The following is an 18,185-nucleotide window of genomic DNA, read 5'->3' as shown; positions in this document are numbered from 1 at the left end:
TTGTTACAAGCAAACATCTTTGTTTGGCTTTCACTATACAACATGGAAGCAAAGAATTGGAGGCATCAATCTATTGAATTTGTTGCTGCCACAATAAACTGAAAATTAATAGGAAAAATTATGTGCTAAACAGCACCAAGTAGTAATTGCTGTCCCATTTATTTAATAGGTTTTCATTATAAAGGTCCCCATAAAATCTTGGAAATAATATTTCCAAGGGCCAGTCTGTACGGTGTTAAACTTGATAAAACTGTGACTCAATATGATTTGTTTATAATAAAGGAGTCTGGATAACTACAGGAATTCACTGTAGTTGGATTTACTCTCTATTGCAAACCAAACTTTGCCTTTGGAGACACATCATAGCTTCTAAATAAATCATTACAGAGAAAGCAAGTAACTCTAGGTTTTTATTTATAAAATCTGTTTTCAACATATTTTAATTCCCATTTCTAATAATTTTAAATTGCCATGAGATTCTATATCAATATAGAAAAAGTCCTTATAATTCTGATAGAATTAATTTTATAGATTAATATTTAATTTCTGGTTTATTTACAACAATGAATTGAAATGTTTAATATACTTCCCAAATAATGAAACCAAACATTATTAATGGACAACAGAGCATCTCTTTTTGCTAGTCACTGCTTTTCATACAATAATCCATCTTCCTTACCTCTATCTTAATGTTTCATGTTAGATAATATCTAATGTTTTGCAATCACTAGAGTGACTATGTTTTAAATTATAGCTCATGCTCTAAATCCTGGTAATTATGTCATCTTCCCAAAACATAACATTTATTTAGAATTAAATATCTTTTAGTGAAAAAAATACTTGAAATAAAGATTTTGTGCTAAAAAAGGTTTTCAAAATTTAATATACTATTAAAGTTTATTAAATATTTATAAAAATAGATGCAAAAATTTTTTTTGGCAAGTACAGAAAGCTCTTTTTATATACAGGTTTTAGATCTTAGTTAAGATCTAAAGTACTTAAATTATATAGAACTTAACACATCAAAACATTTATGAAAGGATCCTTGTGTACTTGATATGTTGTCAATAGCCAAGTGTTTGTGATTAAGAATTTGAAGCTGCACAGTGTGATCCCTACTGTCATAATAAAAATAATAAATATGCTATCAAAGACAAATCAAAATTAGTATAATATTAGAAAGTATCAGAAATATCAACATTCTGTAACAGTTTGGAATTAGTATCAAAATTTGTAATCAGGTATCATCCTGGAAATTAGTTCCCACTCCAATTTAGGTATAAATAAAATTATTAATAAATCAAAATATAATGTTATGGCAAGATTCTCATGTTAAGCTTACATTTATTAATGCTACTTGAAAATTAAGCTTTCTGAAGTAGTAAATTATTTGGGCAAGAGTCATGATTTTACTCAATACAGGATTTTTAAATTACAGAAAATTAAAGATATTCCTTACCGGAGCAGGATTTTCCCATTTTTTTAAAAAATCTTCTTTGGCTTTGGCTAGAAACTCTTTCACTGAAAACATATTAAAAAAACCAAAACACAAATTATGACTTGTAAGAATATTTACATTGCATATATAAATATTTTACATATAACTATACTTGCTTAAAAAACAAAGACTTAGGCCAACTATGGTTGCCATGAAACATGTATTCACAACCATGATACACTAGAGAGCTATTTAAATTTCTTTAAAGAAGCAGCAAACATTTTCTCAAGTTTCTAAGAATATCTAATACACTCCTACATGGAGATCACTTTGATAATTTCAAATCTGATAATAAAAATACTGTTCCTGAAAACACATCTGAAAGTAACGAAAAAAGTTAGAAATCAATCCATGACAAAATATTGATCGTAAAAAAATAAACCAGGAGTGGTATTAACAGAACCTTTAAACATAAGAACTGAAAACACTGGGAGAACTTTGTTGATTTACGGAGTTTCAAAAATAACTGATTTTAATAAAAGGCTGTTTTCAGGTATAATGATTTATATTATTAGATTTGTCTTCTCTACTAAAGGTAGAGAGAAAAAGGAAAAACCACGGAGTAACACAAAGAATGGCCACAAAGACAAAAACAAAACAGAACAAACCACAAACAAAAAACCCAAACAGCTTAAAAATCTCATTCTAAATCTGGAACAAAACTAAATGCCTAATTTAAAATGTAAACTAAAGTAAAGCAATTCAAAACCAGATGTTTATACAGTGATCAATAATGGCCACATTATTTTACAGAGCTGTGGTTTGAAGTTTTAGATTTGCTAAATGAAGAATCATGTAAAAAGCTTCCTCTTTTTCATTATCTTCCCACAAAGTCATTAACAAAGACTTCTGTTTACAAAACAACTCCAGGGCTTTAAAAATAAATAGGAAAAAAATTTCAGAGAGAGAGAAAATGGCATTAACAAACTGTATTCTTGTTCCTATAGTTAGGTATGAGAGCAAAACCTAACTAAACAAGAAGTAATTATTTTAGTCTTTCTTTTTGCTGGGAAAGTTCCCGGTATTCCTCTGATATCTGAATCTATAAGTAAAGAAAAAAATAACAGAAAGTAAGATTTAAATAATGTTGAAATAGTAAAAGGCTAAACAAATGGCACACTGATATTTATTTCAGAGGTAGTAAAAATGATGATGATGATGATAAGAAAAAATTAAAAGTGGGAGTGAAGAGTTCACAAATTCTTTAATAAGACCATCTAATGATGTAGTAGTATTAAACTGAGGCATTTAAAATATACATTATAATTTCCTCCTTTAACCCCCACTGAGGTACCTTTGGCAAAACATTGTTAAATGAGAAAGTTGTTGGCATTCTAAATGCTTTGAGATTTCAAAATGGTGATGACATGCATCAAGTGGAGACTTAGATTTTATGTAACACTAGCGTGCATTTCTGAAGATATTACTTTACTATTTTATACAAACTGTCACTTGTATTTTGCTGTAAAATACTCTCAAAATACCTATTCTAGAAAATTTGAGAAAAATAATTTTTAAAATTAGAATCTTTCCATTATATGAAAATCTCATTCACCAAAACAATGAATCAAATAATTGTACCTAATTATGCAAATATGATCTAATTACTTCTGGGGGTGGACTTAGGGGTGGAAAATTATTACATTTTCTTTGACTTTAGGATGGTTCAAGTCATCCTACTTCTAAAAGTTAATGTACTAGTTACAACTGAAGAAGAGTGGTTTTGTAAGTAAGATTTTCTTTTTCCTTTTTTTTTTTTTTGCATGGAGCAGACATATCTGTACATGGCACTGACTTGGAAATGACAGCTATAAAATAAACTAAGAACGTAATTTATTGCTAAATGCAACTGTGGCTTTTAAGAAACAACTTGTGACTCTCAAAATATACCTCTGATTTCTTTTGAAAAATATTTTTAGTTATCTTCTATTCATAGAACTTGTACATCAAGTTGCAGTATAAACTCTCCAGATGCCTGCATGAGTTGTAATTTGAAGACATGGAGATTCAGGAAAAGAAAAAAATATTCCTAACATACTGTTTCAGCTTCTTCAGTCACTTCCTGCTAATTGGACCTTGAGTTAAGGAAAAAGTAACTGGTCAAAGGAAGGACTGGCAGTATTTGCCAAAGGTGGTAAGTGAAAGAAAATTTCCTTTTTCCTGCTTGGTGAATGAGCTAAAAGAAAAATTTTAGGTACTCCTTTAATTTCATTCACTGATAGAATATTCAGGAAAATCTTTGAAATACTCTCTGTACTCATCAATATTCTGAGTTTACTGTCAAGCCATACTGCAGAAAGTAAATAATCTCATAAAGGTCTTATATGAACATTATCAGAAATGATATGAATCAAAGATATTAATTTTGTAAATTATTTCAACAAATAAAGAGATTCCCTTTTAGAGTAAAGATAAGTGTTAATTATAATGTCATTAAATAGCTTCATGAGGAAAACTGTTTCTGAAACACTTTTTGCCACATAAGTATATACACATGAAATCTCTAATTTATATGTGCAATATTTAGATGCAAAGATGAACAAAATTAACTCTTTGTAAAAATGTTACTTAACCAAAATATACATCTTATAAAGACAAATACCAAAATTAAAATATTTCACAGTATGCTAGATTACGAATAGCTCTAAAACAACAGGTGACCCAGGACCATATGTGTTTGCTTAGAATTTTATTAGTTTTACACAGTGGTTAATTTAACTTTCTGAATGCTCTTCTCCAGTTATTTAAAAAATTTATATCCACTTATCTAAGGAGTTGGCAACTAATTAATAAAATGAGTGGTGGGAGAGAGATAAATTCAAACACTGCAGCACATTTAATTCAGAGTTTCCTATAAAGCATACACTTTAAGGTCTCAAATCTTTTGTTTTCTTGTTGTGTTCTAGTATATAAGCTGTATCTATATTTAAAATTAACTTAAACCATTGTGATATCCTGCAATAGCCACAGGCTTTGGAGCTCGGCACACCTGAGTTATAATATTGGTTCTAATACTTCTTAGTAATCATCAGGACCTATCTAAAGGTGATCAGTAACTCCCCTTAAGAAAAAAAATCTCAACAAAGGATTTTTCAGCAAATATGTTTTGTTCTGTACTAGTCAATAACGGAGCAAACTAGGTACTAAAAAAGTGAGAAGGACACACCAAAAATTAACTCAGTTTCTTCTCAGGAGCATATATTTCAATTAAATTCATTTTCCAAATAAATTTATTTTCTCTTCAGTGTAAGAAATGAGCATACCAAAGAGATCTATATACGTTCACCAGTGTTCATTTGTAGAAGTATTCATCCATGTTCATGAGACGAAGAAAGAAGAAACAAAGGAATCATTTTTATGCACTTGCACAAGTACATTAAAAAAAAAACCAAAACTTAATTCTTACCACTCTTAAAATAGGTTTGAATATATTTATCCACAGGACATAGTTAAAAAACAGAATATAGAGCTTATTTTAAACATTAGGGAAATTTATTAAAAATTCAAGTATGGTATATCTTTATTCCAAGTTATTCAGATAATTCTGCAATGTTTCACGAATTACATTTAGTGAATTTATCTATTTGGCATTTTTCAGTTCTGTGTTAGATAAACTAGATTGCTGTTTATTATTAAAAAAGCATGTTGTTAGTTACAGCATGCCTAATCTAATGCTTACCCGAGGTTATCAGTCACATTTTTATAAGAGTTTAGAAATCTATTACTATATAGATTACAGCTACTCTGGATGTTGTATTCTCTAGTTTTCTTTGTAATGAGATGACTGTCACCTCTCTCTTTCACACCTCTTTTACAATAAAAGCACAATTGTATTTAATGGATATCCAAAAATAGAAGGGAAACATATAGAAAAATAAAACACAGAATATAAACTTCCTAGGGTAAATACCCAATTAAAATATTAGCTAAAATGGATAGATATCACACAAAATTTATAACAGTATATTTTTCTTTCAAAAATCTTTCATTAATCTGGGTTACCTAATTTCAATGATGTGTATTCATAATCTGTCTTTGGCTGTCCTGTACAACTCCCACTACACAGTGCTGTATTTGTTGTTTCTAAAATATCACACAAGATACTGCAATATAAATCATTTCTGTAGATAAAACTCAACATAAAACCAAACAAACTATTCCTTCCATCAACTAAAATATCTTATTAACTTAGAATATTTTATAAAAATATGACTTTCTGAGGAGCATAACAAGTTGCAAACAACCAAATAAAAAGTTTTAAAGATAACATTTGCTTTATTAAAAGTAGTTGCCTACCAGATACTTCTGAAGAGGAGCAAGCTTGTATTCAAAAAATAAACATTGATTAAATGACACTCATAAAAATAAGATATTAGCACAAAATCACTTATACACCTTTTCCCATAATATTACATATAGAATAAAACATTAAGGTAGAAACAATTATTTGACTAACATATTCAAATAGGCTTTTAAAATTAAATTGTAAGGAAATAAAATAAATAATTACTGTTTAGGGCCAAAATCAATACCATTCTGATTTTCCCTAAAGCAACTAACAAAAACTTTAACTCCTCATAGCAGTAGTGCTAATAATATTAAGTAGCATATATTGAAATACACATCCTGTAACTATTGCAATGCCATCTCTGGACTTCTGTTTTTTATTCAAAACTCTATTGTAGGAAAGACACTCTGAATTATAATACATCGCTGACTCCCTTCTGAAAGACAAGAGTGTCTTTCAGGTATTTTTACTTCATTGGTGCTGTTCTAACAATCTTTCCAACATTTAATGAGCACTGTTCAGTGGTACTAGAAACTGAGCTAGACTCTAGGAACACAACAAAGAATAAACGTATCTCCACTATGTAGGAGATGAGAAGCTAAAGGGAAGACAGATGGACCATTATAATGGAATGTGACAAGGACTACAACTAAGGAAACTATAAGGTGCTGCTAGAGCTGAGAAGAGGACATTCTTGGGTGCTAAGGCACGGCATAACAGATGATGCAGCATTTGTGCTGAATCTTGACAGATAAAGAGCTCCTCCGATGGATAAAGTTGAAGATGAAGATAGGCTGGGATGATCTTGAATAAAAGGCATGGAGGAAGGAGCATGGTTTTTTCAGGAAATGTCAACAGACTTGCAATAGCTGCAGGGTATACGAGTGCAGAGTGGGAGGTGAAGTGTAAAGGCAAGAAAATGCCCAGTCACAGAAGTGACTGTTTGCCATGGTGATGCTTTTCAATGTGTGGAAAGGAATGGGAGTAAACTGAGTTACTCACAATCACTATACTGCGTTTCTTCTGGGAAACAGGAAGCGAGATCACTTGCTTAAGGAAGAGGGGAGCCAGATGGAGTAAGGCGGGATAACAGTGTGGGTTAGAGGTCTGAATATTTTAAACCTTGATGGCTTATCCATGCAGGGAATAAGAGAGGGGGCAATTCCTCTAAAATTTCCTATTAGGGAAAGAGCAAGTATTCCATACTATAACCAATTGTTTCTTAATAGTATTTTTTTGGTAGTAACAGTTAATTTTTTTTTAACTGGACAGATAATTCATGAGCCCCCTAATCTCTTTGTGATTATTTTTATTTTCCTTCTTTACATAAATAAAAGCATTATTCTATTTAAATTATTTAGTGTATATCAGAAAACACAAAACAGGATGGGATCTGAGGTAAATTACCTATGAAAACACCAAATTCTATCAGCAAATAACGGAAAGTACCATCCCTTCCAATACCTCTGGGAAGTGTAAATCGAGTGAACTGTCACAGTCTGTCTTCTGCCACCCCTCCTTCAAACACCCACCTCTTTAGAGCTCAATATTTGTTGTTTCTAAATATGCTCCCCCCCAACACACACATGCTGTATTACAAATATTTTTAGTAAACTAATATAAAATATTCCAGTTGCCACAAAGTACCTCATAAAAATTCAACTTATAGCAACAAAGCAACAGAATTACTCTGTAAAAAGTGGTTTCCTACCAGATGCTTCTGATGACTTGCGTGCTTGATCAAAAAGAATAAATTAAACAGATTAAATGACACATAAAATCACATTCACACAAGAAGTTACCCATCCATATATGGTCATTAGATATTCACAATGAGGAACAGAATGAAAAACACATACTTAAAAGTGCTTTATATAATGATAACACAATTTTTTTTGTTACGTATTGTTTTTTTAACCAATCAAAACCCTACTCTGGAAATGTGTTAATGAAATATCATCTTCCTTCCCTTTATTCTGAAGAGCAATTGTGTTCACTTTGTTGAGATACTTTGTTTCACCACATTCAAACATGTTCATTCAAAGCAAATTCACTGTAACCTTTAAAATGACAGTGGGTATAAAAAACAACTTTAATTATATTTCAGCTATATTTGTGCAGTTCAGTGGATGGGGCTATGCCTAGTTTTGTGTTCTAAGATATTAATTAGTCTTGCACAAAGTCAAATATGATATGAGTGGTCGGAAATTTAATAGGCAACAAAGGCTACATTTCCTATTGCAATACTACTTTTACTCTTCCTTCCTCTCCTTATGATTTTTTATTAGTTAATTCTTTTATCAAATCTTGGTTACAAGTGAGCAGTACAGTTACTCACTACGCTGTTAAAAAATTTAAAACTCTTGGCGAGATATCTATATTTAAATAATCAAATTATAGAAAGAAACACATTAACTTATTTGACTAGTATCTTCATAGACAGATGGATACACCGTGAATCCATGTAGCTTACTCATTCACAACTAGTCACTCTTACATGCTTTCTCTCAACTGGCTCTCTAGCTAGGGACGCTGCAGATTTTCTAGGCCATCAAAGCAATGTCTGATTGAAGATGTTCCCTATAGCACTTTGTAATAAAACTTACACTAAATTTATGGTCATAAAACTAATGACCCAGGCAATTCTTGAAATGCTCTTTGAAATGCACTTTACTTCCTTAATTGTTCACTGAAGCTTTTTCTCAGAGGAATATTTTATCTACCACAATCATACGCTAGCGATTTTCCATTTGGTTCTGAATTCAAATGTTCTGTCCTATTGCTGGACAGAACAGAGCTAGGAGCGAATCCCTAGATGACGGGGTGTGCACATTTTCAGCTTTACTGGACAGTAGCAAGTGGCTCAGCAATGGCTGTGCTGCTTTACAGCACTGCATACCCTTGATAAGCCACAGCCTCGACAACAAGCGTTGTTTAATTTTCACTTTCTGGTTTCTGACAGTCTAAGGGGTATGGAATTATATCTGATTATGAAACATTAGGTAAATGTCTCAGTAGAATTTTATAATTTTTTCCCTTAAAGGTCTTATTATTCTTTTACTATATTTATTCCTAAATTCTTTAGAGCTTTGATTGCTATTGCAAAAGGGAGATTTTTTTTTTAATTACCATTTGTTTGTTGCTGATAGATAGCACATCATTGATGTTTATATACTGATCTTATAATATCTGGCAATCTTGCCAGACCCTCTGTTAATTCTAAAATAACACTGGTAGATTCTCTTGAATTTTATATGCAGACAATCACATATCTGTGAACAATGACAACTTTGTTTCCTCCAACTTTTTTTTTATCTTACTGTGCAGGTTATGACTAACAGTACAACAGACACAGACAATGAGCATCCTGTTTCTAACTTCAGAGAACATGTTTTTAACCAATTTGCTTTCCCATACTTTACTTATAAAGCTATACTAGGATAAATACATTTAAGAATATCTTCTATTTTCTAATTCTTTGAAAGATTGCGTACAAGATTAAAATTTTGTTCTTTTTGAACGTGACTGTAAAACTGTCCCTTCCTAATTTTGTTAAGCTTTGAATAAAGATTTTTAACTATGATTAAATCCTAAATTGGTATAGTTCTAATCAGTTCTTTTAAGTCTTCTCCATGAACTAACCTTTGGCTCTGATGTATCTTTATTTTCTATTTAACTGATTTTTGCTCATGTCTCTATTAGCTTTTTCTTCTTCTTCTGATTAACCATGCTGTGCTTCCTCTGACTTGTTTACTTGAACTTACATCATAAATATCCTTCTCTTTTCCTATTAAAAATGTCTCTAAATCCACTTTAGCTGTATCTCAAGTTTTGATACATAATTAAATTTGTGAATTATTTCTTGACCGTCAGTTATTTGAATTTTTAAATCCTCCAATATATTATTTGTGGTATTCATCTGCTTAGTCTTTTATTATTGGTTGCTTTGTGGTCAGAGACCACAGCCTGTATGTTAATTCTTTAAAATATTTTGAATATATTTAGTCATATAATCAGCTTTGTAAATATTCTACATATTTCTGTGTATTCTCCGATTACTGGGTGAGAATTCTTCATATAAATCTGTAAGTCTTATGTACGTATAATTTTTCCTTCTAAACAGGTCAGTTTTGTTTTATATATTTTGAGGCTCTGTGAGAGGTGCATAGAATTTTTTCTCTATTTCTTTTTTACATGATTATTAATTTTAAATGGCAGTTTGTATGTGACAGTTCCACTCTCTGACATTCTTGGGAGGGTCTAACCCTGTTGAATCTGCTGAATACCATTTGTTGTAGGTACGTGTGTGTTGTGTACATATTTTGATTTTGGATTGTGAACTTAAAGTTCTGTGGGGCTTTATCTGTGAGAAAACTGAACTGTTTGATTTGAGGATGTTTTGTATTAGCTTCTGTTTGGCATCCTGTAGGTGTTACTAGCCTGAAAGTGTTACTGTAAGGTATGTTATTTTATCGGCGATTCTTAGACCGTACAATTAATGTAGATTGAAACGTGAACTCTACTGGTGGAAAAGCAGTAAATGACACTCTCAGGAGAAGCATCCCGCACATATGCACAACCCCCACCCGTCCCCAGGAACCCAAGCCAAGAAATACAAGCTTCTTATTCCCTCCCTGTGTCAGTGGAGATGTTTTATTTTTCAGTCTGTGCTTTCACTGAGGTTATGATCCTTTGAGGATCCTGGCTTCACATAGGAGTCTAAGAAACCCCAAGGTGCACGGATCAAAGAACTTGTCTCTCTCTGTAAGGTCATGTAAAACAAAAGCCCTCTGGTCACCAAGGTATGAAAATTTCCTCAGGATGGTCAAAGTATGTTCCCCCTTACAGCTCTGGCTTCCCTTTACCACTTCACTTTTTATACACTGGGATTTCTATTACATTCTTGTAAGTTCAGGCATTTACTTGAAGGGATGCTTGTTACGTTTTACTCAGGATTTCTACATGCTGTTGTATCTTCTTTAACTTTTGGTATAAAAGGATTTTCAAATTATCTAGTCTCCCATTTTAGGATTTTTTCCCTTTATAAGACAAACCTTGTGTTAAACTGTAAGATGCAAAGAGACCTGGATGTTTATGAAATTCATTTTTTATCCTCATAATCCAAAACTTACATCAGGATGCATTTAGGTGCTGGTGCTTTTGTTATCTTTGCCAAAACACAATGAGCTCTTTCAATGTATACATGTAGGTTTTTCTTCAGCTAAGTTTTCCTCAATGTTCTATTATCTGTTCTAAGAGAAAGTTATTCATTCAGTATGTAGTTCCCTAGTGCTATCTAACATAATTTTCACCTCATAATTTTCATCCTCTCCATTTCCCTTACAACCTGGTAGTTTTCTCAAGTTAGTTCTTTAAGTCATTAATTTACCATTTAAGTTACCTGTGACTATTTCGCTCTTCACTGCTTCTAATGCAGCTTTATGTTCTGCAAATGCCAGGGTCATTTTCATAGAACCTTCTCTTATCATATCATTATTGTTTCTTTTTTACTCCTGCCTCTCACCCAGCTCTCTGCATCCTAGTTTCTTGTTTTGTCTTATTTTATAGATTCCATGCTCACTTGAAATTTTTAAGGATTCTACATAGATGCTGTCTGTAAGTTCTTATTTTTAAACCCTCCTCCCACAGAAATTTTCTATACATAAGTTCATTCTCTTCCCCTTGAAGGCTGTGAACTTATCCCTGCGCATAATCTCTTTCATAGGCTCACATTATTGCTTTTCTTATTTATTCATTCATGAACAATGAGAAGCCTTTCAAAACTTTACACATGCTCCCCCCAGATAAAGTGGATCCTCCCATCTCCTTCTTGGCTGTGTTAGAAACAACTTCTCAGACCTTTTAGTTAACACATATTTACATTATCATTCAAGTAATCCAGTGACTCTAAGAAATGGGAACAGAGCCAGGACTTAGGGCTCCTTACTGGTAGTGATGCCCACCACATCAGGGAAGAGCCCTGTTATATCTGAAAAAAAGAAAAACAACTTTCTTAACTTGGTTAGAATAGCAAATTCCTGAGTGTCTCAGTATTAATTATTTTAGAATAAAAATAATCAGCAGTGTTGGATCTTCTACTCATCTGTCCCACAGTCTTTCTTAAAAGCCTCATCCACCCAAGTTAGGGAGGGGGAAACTATTTTTATTTCATGAAGGAAGCTACTCAATATAAAACTGTTAAACTTTGGTGTTTGACCTTCAATCTGATACTGTACTTTTCTAGGCAAGTACCCTCCCTTAATTCCAGGACTGATATTTTCCCGGTTTGGTGTTCTTAAATTTACAATCTAGAAAACAGATCTAGAAAGAGGAATTAATTAAATGCATTTGCTCAAGTCTGTAACTTTCCTGTAATTCAAAGCATAGCAAATCTTTTTCAGAGATTTGCCTTCAACTACAGCTAGGCCAATCAGCTTTTATCTGAGATTTTGAAATAATGATGCTAATTATGTTCCAATAAGCACATGAACCCCAAAATATCAAAACACATGACTGATATTTTTCATTGGTAACATAAGAAAAGTGTTCAAATATGTAAAAAATGGATAAGTTTTAATTATTCATTTATTTCACAACAATTTATGAGTTTACTACTATGTTTGGGGCACTAGGGTAACCACTGGAAACACACAGATGAATGTGGCACTATCCTTGACTTAAAGAATTCAAAGGCTGGAGACTGGAAACTGACATGCAAATATATAATTTCAGTATAATACAAATAACTGTTATAGTTTGTAAGTTTGCTTTGGGAGTACAGAGGAATCATCTAACACTATGGAGTCAGTGATGGAGGCACTGAAAAGCATAGCTGATTTTCAGAACTTTTATGATAAAAGACATAAACATGGAAAGGCAGCAAGAAATAGTATGCTGTATAATATGGCTAGATCAGAATTTCATGAGTGATGCAAAAAAATAAAATAAAATAAAATAAAAAAGCCTTAAAGGCAGATCATTGATCTTGTATGCCACTAAGGAGTTTAACCTCTAATCTTACAGACAATAAGGAGTAACTGAAAGTTTTCATGTTGGGTTAATAAATGGGCATATTTGTATTTTTAAAATGGTAGCATGGGAAACGGTCTGGAAGGATAGAAAATTGGAAGTTGAGACTAGTGAAGCTGCTACATTGCAGTAGAATGCCAGATCTAAAAGCATTCTCAGTGTCAGTGAGACTGGAAAAGAACTGAGTGATTTTTGAGATATTTCTAACGTAGAGTCAATAGAAATTAACGGTTGAGTGCATGTCTGGGGAGTGAGAAACAAGTCAGGAATGACTACAAGGTTTCTGTTTTAGGTTACTGCCTGGAGAGTGGGATCATTAACAAAAATCAAAATGAATGAAAAAGGAGCAGATTTGGAATGGAAAGAGAAAATTCACTTTTGCACTGAACATTCAGGTAACAACTAAAGATGTGGGCATGATGAGATCATTTAGATAAATTATAGCATTAAAAGAAGGCCAAAGATAGATTCCCAGAGAAAACTATTCCCAGGAAAGCCTAACATTTAATAGGCAAGGAAGGAGAAAATAAATAGCTTTTTAACTAGAAAAGTACCACATACACATAAATATTACAAATATAGCTGTAGGCCTGGATAAAAACGTCTAGCATTTGCTTATTTTCAAAAATAAAACCACACTTCATTTGAAATTTTCCACCTCTTGAAATGGCTAAGGCATTTAACCACTTATGATATGAATAAAATTAGTTGAACTTGGACAATCCTGAAAAAGTCAGAATGTTTAGTTATGACTACTGTAATTCCTGTGGTAGAAGAGGTTATAAGGGCAGGCCAGTCTGATCAAGTATATTAAATACTATCTGAATAATCCACAGCTTTCTTGAAAGAAAAATAAAGCAATAGAGAAACAGTAACAATTTTCTTCGGCTAAGGCCAACACCCCTAATTGTAAAACCTCTAGGACAGTTTCAAAGAGAAAAAACATACTGCCTAGATTCAAGGAAGTTCAACCCTGTAAGTATGATAACCAGGTATACTCAGTTTTGACATCCAAGAAATCCTAAGAAACATTAACATGTTGATTTTATAATCTTAGCCCAAATTTAAAACACTAGACCAGAAAAAGCTATCTAACAGAAAAATAACAGGATAATAACAATAACAATTAATCCTTAATATATTGCATGTAAAATGTTCTGTTAATGTCTAATACCATCCTATAAACAAATATCTAACAGTGTTGAAGAGGGTTATGTGATACAGCAGCAGGATAAAAAATATTTAGTGGCAATAATGAGATGATCCCCAATTATGGAAGAAAAGGTTAATCTATTTTGAATTCTACCACTATAGAGCAAAAATCCAACTATCTTAGGTTCTGAATTCCAATTCCAAATCCTTTCAGAATAAATTGTAGACTGTTACAAGCGAAAAATCATATAACACTTCTCCTAAACATGTATCCGATTCAAAGATTAACTTACAAACATCCTCCTTTTTAGTTAAACAAAAAGATGCTAATGAATTATGCTCTAAGCAAATATTTCTTCCTCTAACAACAGGATATCTATTTTTAGCTGCAGGTTTGGCTTAAAGTGAACAGCTTTTACCCTATGATAAACTGCAGTATATACTACAGTATATTTTCTCAAAAACCAATTTTAGAAATGTTTAGAAAAATAAATCCGTATTACCAAAACAAAAAGAAAACTAATCATCACAAATTACTCATCTTAACAAATTATTTCCCCAAAAATAATTCCTGAAAAATTTTAACAAAGCCTCTGAAACCAAAACGGATATATTTATTTCATCATGAAATCCATATGTCTCAATGAATTATAGTTCAAAGCAACCAATAAATCAACAAAATTTTGACATCTTATTCAAGATTGAGTATTTTTTTATATAACTAAAATGGAGCTAACAAAAATTAATATTAGAATGACAAAGCCAATAAAAGGAAAGTTTAATTATCTTCAGAATCAGATATTAAAAAAACAATCCTCTTTTACCAAAGTGGGTCTTTTACTCACTAATTTATGACACAATTAATAACAATGAATACAATAAATCAAACCATAAAACAGATTAGAAACTGATTACTGCTATTAACTATTAATAGTGGTATTAACTGTTCACAGTTCCTAATGGATTTAAAAGCGTATTACTATAATGCCTAAATGTAAAAGCATCAACAGGAAATGTAATTCACAGTAGCTCTGGCTTTACAACAGCCCCTTAAAAAATATTTTTTCCTCTTACAGTTATATATTTTTCAAAAATACAAAGCTGCAGTCTCAGAGAGCATACTTACCACTCATGATGAAAATCAACCTTTCCAAAACATATTGTTCAAAACAACAATCCAACAGCAAAGGGAGTTATGCTAATCTCTAGAGGTAGAAGAACTGATGGTGTAAACACATACACTAGAGCATGCAGCATACAGAAAATGAAAAGAGCTTTCTTTTGTTTTAAAAAGAAAAGCCCCTAGAAGCAGAGCATAACTGCTCAGTGTGAGGTATCACTAGTAAACATCAGATTAATGCCAAAGATGTGTATAACTAGATTTAATTCCTTTCAAGCTAGTTATCCTAGCTTCCTTTATATACCAGAACAACTCAAAATGGCAGGGAGAAAATGTTCGAACCAGGATGTATAAGATGTTCTCAATTATATCAGCATGAGTTGTTACCACGGCAACATTAGACCAGAATTATCGGTTCACTTGTAACCAAGCTGTAGCTTTTCTAAAGCTTTAATCAACCAAGACAAATAAAATGCCTTTTTATTCTAGAGCCACATGATTTTAAAATTACCACGTTTCTTAAATTTAAGCATTTATCTACCCGTTTTACATCTTTCAAAGATATTTTAAAAATTGCTGTTTTCTTCAAATACTCACACAATCCCATGTTGAACCTGGCAAGGAACAAACAGCAGAATGATTGCACCTAAACGTCTTTCAATTACACCAGCTCTTACTGCTAGCTGTGGACCTCACTGATATTAAAATGCTGTGTGCTGTTGCTAGTGACTATTGGCGATGAATCTTATTGCCCAGATCGCTGATAGCTTTCATTTTTCATGAGCCAGAAAGCTATACTGCAGCACAAATGTTAACCATTTAAACATTCTGTACTATGGGAGAGACAAAGCATAATACTATATATATCTCTTCATTTATAAAGAAGAATTGTAAAACAACTTATTTATAAACTTCCATTACATTCGGCATTACAAACAGTGTCAGAGTCCATTTAAATGTGGTTTTCAAGATGGGAGTACACAAAAAATTACTGACAATTATTGTTGCAGTGTAAAATTCCCTACATTAAACACGATTAAGATGATAGATTGTTTAGAAAGGTGGGCAGACTAGACGGTATGCTGAACAACTGTTCTGATTCCCAGAGACCCAAAATTTGTACCAAAATGGTACAAAGGATCTATAGAATGGTTCCTTGTTAAGTGGAACTTCAGCAAGTGAACATGCCATTTTAAAAGTTGACAGGTGAGACAGGACTTCCGGTGATGGGAGAATGAGTAAGTCAGTAAATCTCTCTAAGAAACAACTATGAAGCTGGACAAAATTATGAAAAATAATGACTTCATGGTTTTGGAAATCTGGTGATCACAAACAACAAATTGAGAAGGATTTATTCACGAAAAACTGCTGCGCTCTGCACACAAACAGTGGGAGTCTGCGGTGTTCTTGTCTGGTGCTGCTGCTGTTCCCCACCAGCTCAGTCAGTGCAGCACTTCTGTCAGGGCGGGGCTGGCCGTGACAACCAGCAGCTTTGCTGCCAGAGAGGGCTGACATGATTTGGAGAGGAAGCCAAGAAACTCTACAAGAGTGATGTTTTCTATAAAAAAAAAAAAAAACAAACTGTAGGAAATGAACAGGGAAAGGATTCAGCTTTGCTAGTCCAAAGTGGTGGCCTTAGTAAGGGTGAGAAGTAGATTGATGGTCTAGCAAAAAATTTAATACAGAAAATGGAAATGAGAGAGGAAAAAGAGGGCCTAGAGAAGCTCTCCACATACACAAGGTTGACAAGGAAGCTGTTCCCATAGGGGAGACCCAAGAGGTCCCAAAGGAAAGTTAAAGACGGTACAGCCTTGAAAACTGCCTGATGGTTGACTGTACTCCCCAACCCATAAACAGCTCCATCAGCACAGACTGGCTCAAAGTGTTTGAGCACAACCTCTGATTAATTACTGAATAATAACTAAGCGATGCAGACACAGGGTGCTCCCTAGCAAAGAAATCAGTGGCCATACAACATAGGGGATATAGCATAGATTAAAGCCAAGAAGTTTTGAAAAGGAAACAAAATGTAGATAAAAACAATCTTCAGGGAAGAAAGAATAATCAAAATGCAGAGCTGCTAGAAAATATTATTTTTAAAAGTCAAATTTTTGACAGAAACATTATATAATCCATAATGAGGAAAAAAGATATAAAATGTCTCTGAATGGGCCCATATATAGGATTTAGCAGACAAAAGACTTCAAAGCAGCTATTATAAATATATCAAAAGAATTTTTTTAAATTGTTCTTAAAAATTAAAGGAAAATATGATAGCAATGATATAACAAAGAGAATTTCAATATTGAAAAAGAAACTATTTAAAATATAAAAGTTACAGACTTTGAAAGTACAATGACCCAAATTTAAAAACTCACTACATAGACCCAACAGATCTGAGAGGGCAAAACATTCAATCAGTGAGCCTGAAGATGGACCAGTGGAAGTCATGGAGTCTGAAGACAAACAACAGGAGAAAAATGAACAGAGCCCTAGAAACCTGTAGGATATCAAAGGTATCAATATACAGGTAATGGGACTCCCAGAATAAGAGACAGGGCAAAGAAACAGTATTTGAAGATAGAATGGCTGAAAATGTCCCAACTTGATGGAAAGCATTAACCTGCGATCCAAGTTCAGCCAATGCCAAATTTGTTAAGCGCAAAGAGATTCATACCTAGACACCTCATATTCAAGTTGTTAAAAGATAAAGACAAAGAAAAATCTTGAAAGCAGCAAGAGAAAATGACTAATCACATACAGCGGAAGAGCAATATGATTAATGATGACTTCTTAACAAAAATAAGAGAGGTCAGAAGGCAGTGGAATAATATATTCACAGTGCTAAAAGAAAAAAAAAAAAAAGCTTTTTACAAATCTCTGCCTGGGAACACTATCCTCCAAAAACAAAGGTGAAATAAAGACATTCCCAGATAAACAACAACTGAGGATATTTGCTGCAAGCAGAAATACTTAAGGAAGTCTTCCCAGAGGAGAGGAAATGACACTGGGCAATACTCAAACTGATAGGAAGGAAAAAAGAATACTAGAAATGGTAAATATATAAGTAAAAGGCTATATAAACATGTATTTATGCT

The 18,185-nt window shown here is 32.7% G+C and overlaps 1 protein-coding gene and 1 long non-coding RNA gene across 5 annotated transcripts in view; one reads left to right on the top strand and one right to left on the bottom strand.

Annotated features, from left to right (window-relative positions):
* Nucleotides 1-18,185, bottom strand: part of PRKACB (protein kinase cAMP-activated catalytic subunit beta) — a 116,922-nt gene that overhangs the window by 35,767 nt on the left and 62,970 nt on the right. For 2 of the 4 annotated variants that reach the window (XM_032494674.1, XM_006190181.3), the window contains exon 2: nt 1,460-1,521. In XM_032494674.1, the coding sequence (XP_032350565.1) occupies nt 1,460-1,521 (62 nt within the window). Of the gene's footprint in view, nt 1-1,459; nt 1,522-15,093; nt 15,207-15,684; nt 15,770-18,185 lie in introns of those variants that run through there. The other 2 variants (XM_006190184.3, XM_014563904.2) reach the window with 2 other exon arrangements.
* LOC116668116 lies at nt 10,748-17,860 on the top strand. The gene is made up of 3 exons (XR_004325189.1): nt 10,748-11,023; nt 14,978-14,982; nt 17,851-17,860. It is a non-coding gene; the product is annotated as an uncharacterized LOC116668116 (long non-coding RNA).

The sequence above is a fragment of the Camelus ferus genome, chromosome 13 (assembly GCF_009834535.1).
Source record: "Camelus ferus isolate YT-003-E chromosome 13, BCGSAC_Cfer_1.0, whole genome shotgun sequence".
NCBI lineage: Eukaryota > Metazoa > Chordata > Mammalia > Artiodactyla > Camelidae > Camelus > Camelus ferus.
This window is presented reverse-complemented; position numbering and strand designations above follow the sequence as displayed.